Source organism: Aptenodytes patagonicus, chromosome 23 (genome assembly GCF_965638725.1).
Source record: "Aptenodytes patagonicus chromosome 23, bAptPat1.pri.cur, whole genome shotgun sequence".
NCBI lineage: Eukaryota > Metazoa > Chordata > Aves > Sphenisciformes > Spheniscidae > Aptenodytes > Aptenodytes patagonicus.
In genome coordinates, this window is record NC_134971.1 from 1,467,369 (window position 1) to 1,483,746 (window position 16,378).

The following is a 16,378-nucleotide window of genomic DNA, read 5'->3' on the forward strand; positions in this document are numbered from 1 at the left end:
CGAGAAGTCCAGAATACCCTGTTTCAAGGGAATGAAATGCTGTTTCCCTCCAGTTTCTCTAGAGGCTTTTTCACTCCTTTGCTAACAGAGCGATGCTTTCACATTGTGCAAGGAGAAAGCAGTGATCTCCTACTTCCTCTGTGGGCGTGATGCTTTGCTTAACCCAGAACTCACTTTTGGGAGAAACAGGTAAAAATATCCAGATTAAAAGGAAAAAAGCCCAGCTCCATTGTGTGCTTTCTGATGCCCAGACCCCGGTCCCATGTCCCTCAGTGCCACATGCCCCGCTCACCCCAGCCCTTGGCTGCCGGAGGAGCGGCTGCGGGGCGGATGAATGGCGCTGGTGGGGAGCCTGTGCCTGCACTCCTTGCTGGCCGGGGCTGCACCGCAGTCTCTGCTCTGCCCTGCACGGCAGAGAGGCGGGATGGTTTCCCAGAGGTGCAGCCAGTGCTTCATGTAACCCAGGCTGCTCCCAGCTTCAGCCAGTGTGTGGATGAGCAGCCTCTGGGATAAGAGGTCATTGCAAGAAATGGCCCCGCTCCTGCCTGCCCGCGAGGGCTGGCACCGGGCGGTGTGAGGGCAGCGCGTGGTTTGGCAGGGAGGAGGGCAACCTCTCCGATGGCCCGGTCCCGGGAGGCTCTGTCTGGTGGTGTGGTGCCTCCCATGAGCCCCATCCTGACACTCTGTTTTCCAGGCACATTTCTCCCGGCATTATTCATAGCTTAAGTCCCTTATTCATCTGGCTCCCCACCCACACCTGCTCATTGGAAGGGCAGGAGAGAAGCAGGGCCATCCAAGCTTGGAGGAAACCTGCTTCAAAGCCCCCTTGATTTCAAGGCTGAAAATCCTGGGACGGGTCCCGCTGTCCCCTCCTCCCTGCCCTGGGGCTCCCCATCCCGTCCCTTACCAGGGGGGTCAATTCCTGCCCTTCTCCCGCACACAGCCTGTGGCCAAACCCGGCTGGCCAGAGAGGGGGATCGGGGAGCTTGGAGGAGAAGACCGACACCTCAGTCCATCCTGATCTTGGTGTTTACTCCTGTTTTCTTCTGGCAAGGTCATTATCAAGCCCTTTGCCTGCCTCTCTCCAATGAGCCCATCCAGGGCCTCGCTGCCCCGGCAGGTCCAGCACTTGCGTTTCAGTTCACAGGGCAAGTGCTTCCTGCGGCGGTGGCCACGAGCCAGGCCGCCTGCTCTGGCGATCCCCGGCTTCTACGGTGGTTTCTGAGCCAGCCCTCGCTCTGCAGCACACCCCTCTTTAGTTTTCACACACAGGACTAACAGCATTTTGTTTGCTTTTTGCAGCCACCCCCTGCCTCTGAGGGCTCTGCCCCGCTGGGGAGCAGGGGCAGAGGGAGGCAGGGGCTGGCCAAGCAGCGAGCTGCGTCCCTGGACAGTCCTGAGCTGGCCTTGCCCACATGCCCATGCAAGCTGCCACGTCCTCGTCTGAAAAGGGATTCTCAGAAAGTAGCTCCAGGTGGCAGCTCCAGGAATGATTGTTTGCTGGTGCTTCTGCAAAGCCACCTACGGAAAGCAAATTACAGAGAACGATGTGTCTGGGCTTGACCCCGGCAACCTTATGTTAAATGTCATGTGTGTGCAACACCTCCCAGGTGAAATCCTTGCACTTTCTTGCTGGTAACCGCTCCTATGAGCCCTGTTGCACCCTCCAGCCCTCCCGCTAGCAAAGGAGGTGCTAATAGCACACACAGCCGGAGCCAGCACCGCCAGCCCAGGAGAGCCCGGCGGCTCCTCCGCTCTGTGCTGCGACCTCCAGGCATGAGGGAATGAGGAAGGGAAGAGGATAGCTCCGCTCTTCCAGGCAAAGCGCTTTGTCCTGCAGCAGGGCAGCGCCCACACAGAACCAGCCCTCCGGCCCCAGCCCGAGCCCTGCGCCGCACGGTGCAGTGTCGCTGCCTGAGCCTGCCCCCTCCGGGGCTGTACGATCCCCCTACCGCCCTGGGCAAAACTCCCCGAGGTCCGCAGTGGTGGAGGGCAGGGAAAAGCAGAGACCAGCTCTGCCAGGTGTTCTCCGGGCTAGGTTTCTCTGCGGTGGTGTCACCCTGCCCGGCCGACACAGTGGCCTGCGAGGGGATATTTCAGGGTCAGCCGCATCACCTGCAGGGCTTGAGGGCTGCTGGGAATCCCAGCCCCACTCCAGCCTTGCCTGTGCCGAAGCCGTTGGCATTGCTGAGGCTGCGGCAACCTCAGCTGCGGCTGCAGAGCAGCAGCTCCAGGATGTGGGTGCCGTGTGAGGGAGCAGCAGCCAGGCAGGTGGGAGGACAGAGCCGAGGATGTGCTTTGCTCTGCAGCCTGCCCCGCAGACATGGGCAGCCCCTTTGCCGAGCGGGTGCCTGGGGCTAGCGGCTGGCAGGAGGGTCCCGGCAGGAGCGGGGCACGGGGCCGGGGCTGGGGCAGCTGCAGCTCCCAGCCCTCGCTGCCCCCGAGAGGAGCTGCAGAGGCTCTGGGGAAAGACCTGCTGTGTGGTTCTGACTCAGGTGATTTCCAAGTTATTAAAAACATGGCTATTCCTATTCAAAGATTAGTCAATTATTTTGAAGATGAAAAGGAAACTCAGCAGCGTTCTCGAGGGCTGGTTTGACCTGTGAACTCAAAACCTCTCCTGCCGACACTGAAAACGTGGGGCTGCTCTTTTCTGTGATGCTTTGGTTTTAACGCGGTGCTTCGGGTGGTCAGCAACGCCTGATGCAAAGCTCGTCTGTTGTTATCGACGGGTCCCCTGCCTGTGCAGGGGCTGCAGGGGCTGGGGGGTGCCTCAGCACAGCGCATGGCCGCGGGACAGGGCTGCGTGCCGGGCAGGGGCTGCTGTGCCTGCCTGCCTCGGGCTGGGAAGATGGGTCTGCCCTCCTTTCCCTGCGAGACAGCGGCTCCCTCCCTGGGGCCACTCGCAGCAGAGCTGGTGGCAGCAAAGGTAGCGCAGAGACATGAAGTCTGCAGCCTCAAGGATGCCAAGTGGCATTTCATGGAGGATGAGGGGAAAGCACTGACAAGACAGGGATCCTGGGCAGCATCTGCACCGCGAGCCGTGGAGCGGGCAGCGAGGGGGCACACTGCTGCACTGTCCTGGCACCAGCTCCTCCTGTGGCACTTGGCTGTGCCCGCATCCGTGCGGCAGCTCGGGTGCCAGCAGGAGCACCGCAGGGTGGCCGCGCCACTCACAGTCTGAGCGTTCAGCAGAACTGCCATTTCTCCTCAGCCTATTTCATTTTCCCCTAAATTGCCAACCATTTCTCCCAAGCCTCTGAACTGCTTCACCCACAGGACCAGCCCTGCGGTGTCTTTTCCACAAGGCTTCCTCCTTCCTCATTTTTGGTCCCATTGCTTTTGATTTTAATTCCTTTACATGAAACACGAGCTGTGGCTTTGTGTGGGATGGGCTGTGCTTCATCTCAGTACTCCTAAATTCAGTGGCTGCCAGATTTGACTCACGAGCTGATAGCAGAGTGACAGGGCATCAGCTGCTCTCCCAAAGAGGGTAGAATAAAGCCAAGCCAGGGTGAAGCCAGGGAGGGGATCTGCTGCTGGAGCCTCCTCCCCTGCCCATCCCTATGGCTGGTCCTCAGCAGAGGTACGGCCGTCGGCGAGGGAGAGCCTCTCCCCGCTGCTGGGCACCCAGCACCACCGCCCCGTGCCTGTATTCCCCATGGCCCCGGCGGAGCGGAGCCAAAGCCTGCGTGTCCCTGGGTGCCGTGCGAGCCAGACATGCCACCGTGCCGTGCCCGAGGTCCTGCCGCCAGGTACCGGAGGACAGCTCAGCTCCACCGCTGGGCCCAGCCTGCAGCTGATGAATTTGCTGGTGCTCTGGCAAGGCTGCGAGTTCGTGCGCTTTAACAGGAAGGATGAGTCAGGGGCCAGACTCTGTTCAGAGTCAGGAGAAAAAGCAGAAATCTCCCACTTTGGGCACTTAAGATGGCTGTTTGAGGAGCCACTTTGCTGCGGCAAGGAGACCCGAGGTCCTGCGCCTCTATGCCTGCCAAGCCAGGGACTGCTCTGAAGCTTTCTGAGGCTGTCCAGAGCACTCTCGGTTTCTCTTGCTCTTTTTATCTGTGTCCTTTCCACTAATTCCACAGTGGGAAATTCCTCTTCTTGATTGCTCTCCATCACATGAGGGCCCCTGGGTTTGCACAGGCCCCAGGAAAGCCCTCAAGCAAGCTCTGTTGTAATTCAGCCTGCCAGAAGGCAAAGCAGAGGACTCGCGGTCCGCTCGGTGGTAATTCAGGTCCTAGCACCTGAGACCAGCATCACCAGACAGGTAGGACATCGCCGTGGGGCCAGAGCCCCGCAGCCACTCGCATCAGCCTGTACCAGGGCCCCGGGTCTGGCTGACAGCTGCCAGAGCCCCAGGGACAGCTTACGGCCCCCTCTGCTGCACCCGACTTCAGAGCTTGCGATGCCACCCATGTGCGTAGGTGTTTGCGGGACACATAATAGGCCAGAGGTTGTCACTCGACCCCAGAAACGGGGAAAGGCAAATTGCAGACTTTGGGCTGAGCCCAAAGGAAGGGAAAGCAAGAACCCCCTCCTGGGGCTCCAGGGCTCCCCAGGGCTGGCTACGACCTGGCCGGCTTTAGCCACTGGCAGGACAGGACATTGACCCAAGGGGACGCTGCTGGGCAGGTCCTGTGCTCAGCAAAATCCCTGTGCCGGGTCATCCTAGGTGCTAACGCTCGCTCCCTGTGCTGTGCTTTTAACATCTCGTTTAATAATGAAGCAGCAAAGGCAGGCACGTGATTTATTTTCCCCTTCTCAGCGATGTACCGTTTTGTTCAGAAAAGCCCCCAAAGCTCTTCCTTTAAGGCTGCTTGTAGGAAATGCCCAACCTGGGCTGAGAGATTAGCTGCGTGTCAGTGGGTGGACAGTAAAGAAAAGTGGAAGTCGCTACACAGCTACTTTCCTCCCACTGCGCTACCACCTCCAAGACGTCACTGAGCCAGCCTCCAGGGGAAAAACAAGCATTCGGCAGCCCGACAGAGCAGAGCTCGGCACCCTGCTCGCCCAGCCTAGCGCCCGCAGAGGATGCGCAGCCGGCATGGCCCCCTCCTCCACAGCCCTGGCACTGTGCGTGGCACTGCTCCTGGCCTGGAAGACTGACGGTGAGTCTCTCTTGCCCACAGCACGCTGGTCTTCAGCTACCCGCTCACTGCGTCTGAGCCCCACGGCTCCCGGCAGGCTGCTCTGCTCCCCTCCGCACCCAAGATCCCGGCACGGGGGAAGGCACGCGGGGCAGGCGGAGAGCGGAGCTGCTGCGCTTTAGAGCTGCAGCTTGGACACCTTTGCTGGCTGGTCAGAGCTCAGGCTGGCAGGGCCCGCAGGCTCCTGCCTGCTCGGAGCAGGACACGGCCAGGGCTCCCTGCTCACCACTCGCCTTTCTTCACTGTTTGGGAGCCTAAAGGCTGCATTAGTCCTCAGGCATCAGCCTTGCTTATCTCCACCAGTGTGGACCACGGTGCCTTGTGTTGCGGTGAAATGCCCCGGTCGCTAGCGCGGTGCTCTGCTGACAGCCGTCCTCCCCAGGCAGTGGCGCGGCTTAGTGTTTGCTGGCAGACAGCGGCTGCTGAGGAAACCAGCACAGAAAGGGTGACAGATGTTATCTAGCGATGTTTTGCCACCAGGTGACAAGACCGAAATTCAGGCAGGAGGTGTGAAAGTCTGTTTCTTCCAGACAGCAGATAAGCAAAACAGAGAGCTGAATCCAAACAGAGCTGCTAGCAAATGGCAGGGGCGGTCAGAGATGCAAATACAGCAGGCTCCTTTCCAGGGCCAGAAAAGCACCGAGATCCTCTCGGCTGGGCTGAGCTGGGCTCTCCCCAGAAGAGAGAGGAAGGGAAAGAGGGGGACGAGCAAACTCTGAAACTTGGAAGTGGGACAGGCCGGGGCAAACCCTTGCGCTTTTCGGGTGGGTGGGCGGTCACTGCTGAACACAGGGGGTCAAGCTCCAGGTGAGCCATCGAGGAGGCAATCGCAAGGAGCTCTGCCCAGCTTCTGAGGGCACCAGCGGGACGGGATGCCGTGCAGCCTCGCCTAACGCTCGCCTTCGGTCCCGCAGGTGAGGAGCTGGCGAGCCCCACGCGCGTGCGCTTTGCTGCGGAGATAGCGCATCACCTGCTGCGGTGGGAGCCGGGACGCAACCCCCCCAGTGATGTCCGCTACGAAGTGGAGCACAGAGTGTGAGTACAGCGATGGGGGCGCAAGGGGGTTCGCCCCCTGCCCGGGATCTGACACCAACAGCGGTGACAACTGAGTCCCTGGCACCTGCCCGCACTGCTCTCACCCCAGGCACTTCTCCCTGCAGCTATGGCACGAATTCCTCCTGGACAGCCATCCCAAACTGCAGCAAGATCTCGGGGCACTCCTGTGACCTCACGTACTACACCCTGGATCCTGCCCTGCGCTACTACGCACGGGTCAGGGCCGTGTCTGGAAACCACACGTCCCCGTGGCAAAGGACCAACTCTTTCTCCCCACAAGAAGGTAGGTCGGGTGTCTGCCTCCACCCTGCGGCTGGGGGCAGGAGGCTTCGAGGATGGCAGAGGTCAGGGTGCCAAACTGCTTGGGAAGAACTCTAGGACAGATGAGAGCGGGGATGTCTCTCTCTTCACACCTTACTGGGAGGCAGCCCGGCTGTGGGATGGGATGGGACAAACCTAGGACAGGCGGCACTGGCTGCGGGGAACAGTCACAGCTCAATCCACTGCTGCAAAGGCTCTTAGAGCTGCAAACAGGAGAAAACCCTAACGTGCTCTTCCAACTGACTTGTTTCCAGCCAGCCTGCGCCTGTCGGGCCAGACCCTCTCGGTGACCGGCAACACTGTCCACGTGCAGCTGCAGCTGCTCTTTAGAGTGGGGAACCTCACCGTGAAATACAACGACATACAGAAGAACTCGATGCAATACCTGGTGTATGTCAGGAGGGCACAGGACAATCAGACGGTGAGATGAGTTGCTGGTCCCATGCTGTCCCCATCTGTCACACACAGTGCTGCTTAAGTTGAAAAACACATTTTTGAAGTACAGTCTTCTGTAAAACTTAATATTGAGCTTTCTCACAGCCACAACGTTGCAGAGAGATTTCTCTGAACGTTCTACTGCAGTAGGTTCCCCAACTCTTGTTGGGATTTTGGGTCTAGCTGCTGTCAGCGGTATTGCTAAGCACCCTGGGGACTTTCCCCAGGGGACAGTGGAGGAGGAGGGAGGAAAGCACTAGGCCCAGCACTCCTGCAGGAGCTGGGGGCTCTCAGGTACCAGCCCGCGCTCTGGTCATTGCAGTACGAAGTAGTGGAGAACGCCCTGGAGTTCAACATCAGCAACCTCTTCTGGGACATGGAGTACTGCATCAGTGTGAAGCCCGACGTGGCCAGCCGGCACATCCACGCCACGCGCACCAACGAGCAGTGTGTCACCATCGTCAAGAGGGACAGTAAGTGGCAGGGGAGCCAGGGAAGGGGGGGCCTTGTGGGACGCAGATCCTCCTCAGCCTCCTAGCCCTGGAGGTGCGGGGGTCCGCACCAGGGCAGCCGCTCCATGTCCCCGCTGCAGTGCCTTCGTGCTATGTGCACCGAGAACTCTGCCTTTCCCCCCCTCACCTGGGCACGTCCTCTCTTGCAGGGAGCGCAAAGCTTGTCCTGACCGTCGTCAGCTCCTCCTTCATCATCCTGTTGCTCTTGGGCCTCCTGGGGGCTCTGCTGGTGTGCACCTACATAAAGAAACCCGTGAGGCCACCATCCGTCCTGGTAAGGCAGCCGGGCACGCGGCACCCTTTGCAGCCGGCACGAGGGTGCAGGTTTGGGTAGCTGTTGAGAGAGGCAGGCAACAAGCAGGGACAAAGCACAGCTCACTCCCCTCTTTTCTCTCCCTCCCAGAAGACTTTCATAAAGCAGAGCTCGCTCTGGGTGGAGCAGGAGTCCTCGTCCTCCGGCAGCCCAGACACAGACCCTGTCCAGCAGCTGTTCCTGTGCCAGAAGGAGCCCCGGCAGCACAGTGGCTCCGATGGCAGCACCGGCACAGCCCAGCTGCCCCTGGAGAAGGGCTGGAGGCTCCCAGCATGGCCCGAGGAGCGGGTGTGCCTGTTGGGGCCGGGAGCCACGAGGAGCGGAGACAGCAGCTGCACCAGCACCGACAGCGGCATTTGCCTGCACACCTCCTCTGAACTGAGCTGCTCCCCAGGCCACGAGCCCCAGGGCTACAAGCGGCAGCTGCCCATTGGTGACGACAGTGGCGTGGGCTTGGGGAGCACCCGCCCTCACCCCACATGCTCCTCCGGCAGTGGGAACGCCAGCCCTGCGGAGGCCAGGCAGCCCCGTGGAGGGGAGCTCAGCCTCTCCCCTGCCACCAGCCAGGACAGCCAGCAAGACGTGGAGTTCCGTGGGTACCTGCAACAGTCCAAGGGCACAGTGGAGCCAAGGCAGGACCCAGCCAAGGGGGTGCCCTTCTCAGGCTGTGCAGGATCCCCGCAGGGCCCGGGCAGCACTGACATCGCGCTGGATGTAGAGTGCTCCGAGCTGGCTGTAGCCAAAGGGTATTTGAAGCAGTCCTCTCCCGAGCATCCCCGCAGCCACGCACAGGACTTTGCTCCATGGGGGGTCCCTCGGGAGCCCACTGCCTGGGACTTTTCCAGCCAGGTGGAGCTCCAAGCCCCTACTCTGCTAAGCTATGGGGCTCCGGGTGCTCCCTTGGCCTCCAAAGCTGGCCCCGAGCTCCTGAAAGCTCCCTTCGACCTGAGCATCTTCAACACTGACCTCCTGGGGACGCTGCCCCTCATCTCCAGCCTCAGCACCAATGAGTGGCTCACGCTGCAAATCAACCCCCTGAGCCTGCTCAATGGGGACAGCAAGGACAGCCGCCTGTGAGCCGTCCCCATGCTGGGGAGCGGGTGCCTGCCAGCCCCACACGCTGACCCAACTACCTCTTCTAGCCACTGCCCATGGGGAGCAGCTACTCCGATAAGCTACCACCGAACCCTGAATGTTAATACATCAAACTGAGCGGTGCCCCGGCCGAGACTCGCCCGAGAAGCACCAGCTTAGCTACTTCTGGGGCTGCTTTGGCCGTGGTACCACTGTGGCCAGCGCCCAGTGCGCCCTGCACCTTCCCTCCAGCCAGACTCTGGTGTAAAGCTAACAAGACGCGGGGACAAGCTGCGCTAGAGGGGCTCACCCCCCGCCTCCTCTGACCACCAAGCCCAAGGATACACACCAGGACATTTCCAAAGGGTGATCCTGCCTTGTCTGCCCTCCCCAGCAGCCCAGCGTGGGACACGAAGCCCCAGGATTCAGGGCCACCCTCGGGGCTGGGGCCAGCGCCAGCCCTGCACTTCCCCTCCCCACTTCTCCCTTTCACAGGCGAGCGCCGGGCTCCTCCAGCTGATGTCTGCGCCACTGATGCCATCTCAACCTTTCACAACACAGACATCAAAAGCGAAGAGCGGCCCGACGTCAGCCATCCTGCTGCTGGGACTGCGGAGCTCCCATCCTGGCTGGCCTCACTTGGAGGGAGCGAGGGACTTTCCTGACCCTACGGACGCCCTTCAGCATTCAGCCCCTATGGCAGAGACCCGGGGCACTGGCTACCTCCGACAGGGTGCAGGATGCGTGCAGCAGCTGCCATACGAGCCCAGCATGAGCCAGGGCAGCCCTGCCCACACTATGATCCATGTTCTGCCACTGTTGCATACAGACATTATTTATTCTATTTAATTTGTAAATACAGAAAGGATGTGGTGTTATTTATTTGGTCCATTCATCTGTACATCCTCCTCTAAGGTCAAGCTGAGCTTTCCATTTTTCAGATACGGACTTTCCCCTGCAGCAAAGAGCAACGTGCCTTTGCCTCACATGGGGAAGAGCATTTCCACATCGCAACTGAAAAAAAAGGAGAACAAAGCCAGCCCACTGAGAGCTTCACACTCATCTGAGGACCAGGGTAGTTGTCCCAGGCGAGTGTTGTGCTGTGGGAGCACGCACCGGAGGAGCAGCCGGGAAAAGGACCTGGGCAGCTTGCGGTGATTTCACAGGGGTGCACTGGGAAAGGACAGGAGCACCTCCAGGGCAGAGCGGAACAAGCCAAAACTGGGGGGTGGGGGAATAGTTTCTGTCAGAATGGAAACAAGTGTGAGATGGGAATGACTTACCGTGGGCTACATTTGACTACTGCCAGGTCACTGGAGAGTTTTTCCAAAAGTCACTTAGTTTCCAAGAACCTTCACAGCGGGATAGTCCCATTAAAACTGTTGATGGAAACCCAGCTCGGGGAGTACTTTTTTTCAGGTGAAAACATGAATCACCGCAGTCAGGAGAAGGGTTGTTGATGCATTGCTACATTTCCTTCTGTCACGTCTGACGTTGCGCTACTCGCACTTAAGACACACTCCCTGCGTGACACGGAGGGCCCAGCCGCTGGCCATGGTGGGCACCCCGCTGCAGCAGCAACGCCGATGCCAGCCGCGTGCCTGCTGCCAGGCATCCTCCTTCCACTTCCACCATCTCTTCTGCCTCTGGGTATTTTGGGGCTTGGGGGTTTTTGCTTTCCTTTTTTCAACTTCCTCTGAAAAACAAAGTCATCAAAACGAAGCATGACTTTTTTTTTTCGGGTTTTTTTTTTTTTTTTTTTCCTCTTTTAAATGCTCCTGACGTCAAGCTCTGCGGCCGGATCCCACACAGTGCCGGGTGCTACCGGTTCCTGCTCGCCGTGAAAGGCTGCAGCTGGCAGCGTCCAGGGCAGCACCTGGGGCCGAGAGAGGCAGCATTTGCCCCCCGCTCTGTGAGCGGCCAGGGCTCTCCTTCCAACGAAACCCAGATGAGTTTGCCAGAAAGCCACAGACCACGTGCTTCGGCTTCGATAGCCGAGAGCACGGACAGTCCCTCCGACTCTCTGGAAATCCCAGATGCTCACATTTTCCTGAATTAAGTCACAGCCTAACGCATGGAGGACATTTGGCTCTGACTCCTCCTTGCAGCAGGGAGCACCGCGCCTCGGCCGCCCCAGCGAGGGGCTGCACCCGTGCAAACACCTTTCCTCCCCTGGCACCAGCTTACGCAAATGTTTCCAACGCATTTCCAACAACAGGGTTGCGAAGCCCCCAGCATTGCACACACCCTGCGAGGAGCAGTGCGGTGGGCACGGAGAAGGAGAAGGGAGGGGGAAGGCAGAGGGGGTCTGCCAGGAGGGGTGCAGGTGTCCGTCTGTCCCACCGCAGGCTGGCATATAGCGCAAGAGGCAAGTGCCTGGGTTGCTCAGGCTTTGCACGGGCTGGCGTTTCTTGGCCAGCGGTATCCCTCCCCAGGCAGGGTGCTGGGGAGGGGGGGGACACGGCCATTTCACCTGCCCCAGCTGCCTGCAGAGCCACCCCGCACTCAGGGTCTCGCGCGTAGGAAGGTGGCACGAAGCCACAGAGCCTGACCTCCTGGCCCCCGGGCAGGGTCCCACACTCACCCCACTCCAGCCCAGACCCTTTCCCGTCCCTGGCAATCCCACGGCCTCTGCTTGCGGCTGGCCGCCAGCACCCTCGCCAGCCGGGGCGCAGAGTGGGGCTCTCTGCTCTGTCCTCACCGGTTTCCCTACACACACAGCCACACTGTCTCCTGAGTTTCTCTTCCTTTTTCTCAGAAGGAAAAGAGTTTGCGAGGAAACAGCCCAAGCCCTCGTGCCTCGCCAGCCCCCACCCGCCAGGCAGGGCCCCCGCTCCGAGGGCCGCGGTGCACTTTGTCAGGGCTGCTCTTGTGCTCCAGGCACTTCCATGGCTGGTTGCTCTGCTGAGGTTGAAGGCGGCTGGCACAAGAAAGCCCACAGGGGCTTTCTGAGATGTTTGCTTGCACTATCAGTGCGGAGGACAAATTTCCACATTGGTTCAGATATTTGACCAAGGAGGGAGGTCTGAAGCAGTCTCATTTCCTTACAGCATTTTCCCCTATTGCACAAAACCAGCCATCCAGTTCCGTGGCTCATTGCCACCCTTTTTAGCTGGTTTCCCACACTCTCACTGCCCTGTTCACCAACAGCCTGGCCCAAGGTCTCCTGGGCATGCAGCTGGCTGGTCCCGAGGGCTGGGGTGCCTCTGAGCTGTGAGAAAGGCGTCTTTTCTCTCAAAGATGCATGCTGAGGAAGCCCGAGATAAGGCAGCTCCCTGTTCCTCCATCTCAAGCAAGGGGAGGCTGCTCCAGTGCACCAGCACAGGGATAGCAGCCGGCCCCAGGCACCTTCCCACGCTGCCCGTGGCCAGGGAGGGCCAGCAAGAGAGACGCAGCTGTGGGGAGCAGATGGAGAAGCTCTTTTAAAAACAGAAACTGCACTGTTAAAATTTCAGTAGAAATCCAGCGTATTCAGGGGCTGTCTTAAAGAAGCAACAGAGGAATTGCCCCATGGTTGGTTTTTGTTGCTCTTTCTGTCGCTGCTGGAAGGTGGGCATGAGGCAGCATGGGGAAGCGGCGCAGGGAGCACACAGGCTCCAGCCCCAGCCCCGAGCTGCCTTCACCCCCGGCCACATGCCCAGTCCCACGCCGAGGACAGTGAGGCGTGGGGAAGGAAATGCAAACCAAAGCCTGCATGGAGGGAAACAAAACCAGAGCCCAGGGAAAGCCCCTGATGCCCCACAGATGTGGGGAGGACTTTTGCAGGAAAAACCTTGGGACTATCCCAGGGAAAGCTGCGATGACCAGGGGCTACGAGGAGGCATGGAGGCTCTGAGGCACAGCATTCTCGCCCAGCGCCTGGGCTCCTCGCAGAGGCACCCACTGCTGCAGCCACCCCGAACGCTGGCTGCTCCCAGGCACCGCGGGGCAGGCACACGGCGCTGCTGCTGTGGGCTGTGCTGGGGGACATACACAGCCGGGGACCCGCTCACCCATCGCCGGGCAGGGAGGAGCAGGGTGATGTCCTACCTGCACGCCAATCCGGCTCCCGCCTCACGGCTCCCGGTTGTGGAAAGGCACGTAGCTGCTCCCCGCCCTGCTCAGCGAGCCGCTGATGCTGAACGGCGGCACCAGCTCCACTGCCACCGACTCCAGCCCACTGCAGGGAAGGCAGAGAAGTCAGCGAGCTGCCTGCCTGCTTCCAGCCCCTGCCAGCCCACGGGGTGGGGGCTGTCCCCAGACAGCAGGGACTCCCCAGAGCATCTGTCCCGGGGAGGCAGCGCCTGCAAACAGCAGAGCTCAGTGGGTTTGGGACTGGCAAGGGTTTGTGACACTTTGGCACCATGCGAAGGGAGCACCCAGCCCGCCCCAGGTCCCCGCACGGCCTCCTCACTCACCAGGTGTGGTAGAGGTTGAAGACAAAGTCAGGCCCTGGGGAGGCGGGAAGGAGAGGTGTCAGAGCCATGTGGTGCCGTGAACTCACCTTCGCTTTGCCGTGAGCCTGTGCAGCGGCGTGGTGATGGGCAGGACAGCCCACGGGACAGCTAGCTGCACCAGGACATCACTGTGCAACCCCCTGCTCAGCCTCTGCATGCCCCCAGCTTGCCCCAGAGCCACCCTGCACACAGGTTTCCCCAGCCCCCGGGGACCAGCAAACGTCAGGTGTGCTCCCCACGTCCTGGGCCCTGCAGCCCTTTTCTTTTGAGACCTCCCTGCCTTGCTGTTGCCCGTCCCCCTGCTCTGCCCGTACTCACGGCGCCAGCACTGGCCCTTCTGGTACCACCGGACGAAGGTGTAGCCAAAAAGCACCAGGATCAGCAAGGCCAGCCCGACACCCAAGACAATCCCGAGCATGTTGATGGGCTCTTGCCCTGTAAAGCAAAGGGAGAAGGGGCTCTGCAGACAAACGCCTCCAGGAGGCTGGGGGTTCTGATCGTCCCCTGGGGAGGACAGGACAGCTGTGGAGCTGGGATACATCCCTCCACCCGGTGCTGTCCCTATGGCGTGGAGGGACTGCGCTCCGTGAGACTGTTGAGTATTGTGGCACAGAGATTTTTGCTACCCTCAAAGCCCCGTGCTGGAGACTTGTGATCTTGGTCGCACAGCCACTGCCTCTGCTGTTCCCAGGTGAGCTGGTGGGCAGGATGGTGACCTGGGAAGGGAGCCCAGAGGGAAGTGTGGACAACCCTCTGCCTCAGTCTAAACAGGAAGGGAACGGCTGTAAACAGGAGCCCACACTCCCCGTCAGCAGGATCCCCTGCTATTCCCACTCCTGGCCCCCCCAGGAGCTCACCCAGATCCCAGACAGCTTTCGGCTGTGCCTGGGGCCCGTCACATTGTGCTGGGGTGGGGAGCTGGCCACCCTGACGATGCCTGTATCCCCACTCCTGGTCCCATGCACACTCTTCTGGGGTGAAGCACCTTTCTCAACCAGGGAGCTGGTGATCAGCAGGGTTTAGCCATGCAATTTAGCTGTAATCTTGGCAGCAAGAGTGCAGGCAGAGCAGGGAGGTAGCAGAGCAGGGCTGGGGCTGAGGAGACACTCGCTGGCTGTCACTCCCACAGCCAGAGTGTCCTGCAGCTCTGGTGCATCTTGCCAGCCATGCCCCAGCAGCACCCAGCTGAACAGAGAAGAGCCAGAAGAGTGGCAAGGTACCACAGCTGTGGCACTGGGGCTGGCAGTTCCAGTGCTCCTGCAGCCGAGCAGTGCCATACCCGTCCCTGCGCAGCCGCGCAGACCCATTTCTGGACAGGCAGTTCCCTCTAGAGGATGCATTTGTCAGGGCGAGCAGCCTCCTGCTGCCAGCACCGGGCCGGGATGGAATGACGATGGAGCCGTGCAGGACCTCTGCGGGAGCTCTGCACCCCCTCCATCCCTCCCATCCACACCGCAGGGTCTGGCGAAGCCCAGCGCCAGCCAGTGCTCTCGGCACTGTCAAGGAGACACCAAGGTGCCCAGGCACAGCACAGCCAATGAGCAGCCATTTCTCTGCTGACAAGAGGTTGCATGCTGCACAGAGCAAATCTCATGCAATGTACAGCACAGCGCTCCAAATCACACCTCTCCAGCTGCTACCAGCTCCTGCTCTCCCAAACCCCGGTGCAAACGCCACCCCAGACCCTTCTCCGCTGTCACAGCGGGCTCCAGCGTGACCCCATGTCATAGGCAGCACAGCCTCTTGCACGCCCGCCTGCACCCAGCATCCCCACAACCCCCCAGGGCCTCCCTTACCGGTAAGCTGCCCAGTCAGTCCCAGTGTGGCCCATTAGCAAAACGCAGGTGGGGTGGTGGTGGGCACAGCTGTGACTGCTGTGCCCAGGAGGGGACAGCAGGGTTTGGCCACTGCCCCAGTGCATGGTCAGCCCCGCAGCGCTCCCCTGCCTGCACGGAGGGCTCGGGGCAAGTGCCCGGCACAGAGACAGGGTGCTGTGCCTTGCAGCACCAGGAGTGAGGAGGCAGCGGAAAAGGATGACGTAACAGCAGCTAAATTTAGACAGATGCCGGTGGAGTGAGAACATTTCCCCTGTGGTCACAGTGTTTACATAGTGAGCAAGGTCCCAGGTCATCCTGCAACCCGCAGCACTTGCTCTACCTGATGGGATCCGGCAAATACCCGTGGAGCTGCAGAGCATCGCGCTGCCAGCTCCCAAGCTGCGCGGCAGACAGGCAGGACCAGCCTGCCCTTCCCTTCTGCTGGGCCCTCACGGCAGGGCTCAGGAGGCCAGGATACGTGGGCAGACAACGCACCCTGCTTATACTGTGCCAGGGGTGAGCTGGGAGCCCCGGGATCCCAGGCCCCAGCATGGGCCGGCGTGGTTGAGGTCAGGGAGTCTGCTGCAGGAGTGACTCATGCAGCAGGAGCTGTGGGACAGGAGGAGCATGGTGCAATAGCCTCCCTGAATCAGCCAGCTGCCGAAACTGCCCTCTCTCCACGCCTACCACCCGTGGGAGGATGACGTCTTCATGCCCAGCCCCGGCCCCATGCTGTGCATGGGAGGCACCCCCTGCTCCAACGCTCTCGGGAGCAGACGTCCTTGTGTCCCAGCGAGACGTCTCCAAGCAGCACTGCTCGAGGCAGAGCCACAGCAGCAGCCAAGCCCCAGATCCACAGACAGCAGAGGGGAGGGGAAGGTTACCAAGCCACCAGGTGTGCCATAAAACACCCTCATCTCTGCTCCATAAGGAGAGAAAAATGCCACCTACTCACCTGCCTGGGGGTCCATCTCCTGGCGCCCAGCACCGTGCCGCAGGAGCTGCTCACGGCTAGCCCAGGCTGGGAGCTGCCGCAGCAGAACCCAGTATGCGCTGGAGCCTGGCACGTCCTGCCCGTCCCCTCCTCTCTCGGTGACACAGCCGCTTCACCGCCCGTGCTGCAGCAAGGCCGGGCACTGTTTCTCACCCGCCGGTTCAACTGGTTCCCAGGGGAGAAAGCAGAGGAGCTCCAGCAGACATCACTCCTCATGTGATGGACGGTACATCGTCTGTGCCCCAGCCCAGGATGGCTGCTCCTAGCCCA

At 60.6% G+C, this 16,378-nt stretch overlaps 2 protein-coding genes across 3 annotated transcripts; one reads left to right on the forward strand and one right to left on the reverse strand.

The window, feature by feature from the left end:
• Positions 1-4,949: 4,949 nt before the first annotated feature.
• IL10RA (interleukin 10 receptor subunit alpha) lies at positions 4,950-10,298 on the forward strand. 2 transcript variants are annotated; one of them, XM_076358507.1, is made up of 7 exons: positions 4,950-5,111; positions 6,065-6,185; positions 6,311-6,489; positions 6,782-6,948; positions 7,285-7,435; positions 7,624-7,748; positions 7,878-10,298. In XM_076358507.1, the coding sequence occupies exons 1-7, from the start codon at positions 5,048-5,050 to the stop codon at positions 8,862-8,864; spliced, it is 1,794 nt and encodes a 597-aa protein (XP_076214622.1). In that variant the 5' UTR covers positions 4,950-5,047; the 3' UTR covers positions 8,865-10,298. The 2 variants fall into 2 exon arrangements, with proteins under 2 accessions (XP_076214622.1, XP_076214621.1); XM_076358506.1 differs by having other exon boundaries at positions 5,003-5,111; positions 7,881-10,298.
• A 136-nt stretch (positions 10,299-10,434) lies between these two features.
• Positions 10,435-16,104, reverse strand: SMIM35 (small integral membrane protein 35). Its single transcript, XM_076358661.1, has 5 exons — positions 16,070-16,104; positions 13,616-13,732; positions 13,259-13,292; positions 12,891-13,020; positions 10,435-10,557 (listed from the first exon to the last, which is right to left on the reverse strand). Exons 1-4 carry the CDS (start codon positions 16,083-16,085, stop codon positions 12,915-12,917), a joined length of 273 nt encoding a protein of 90 aa, XP_076214776.1. The 5' UTR covers positions 16,086-16,104; the 3' UTR covers positions 10,435-10,557; positions 12,891-12,914.
• Between the last annotated feature and the right edge of the window lie 274 nt (positions 16,105-16,378).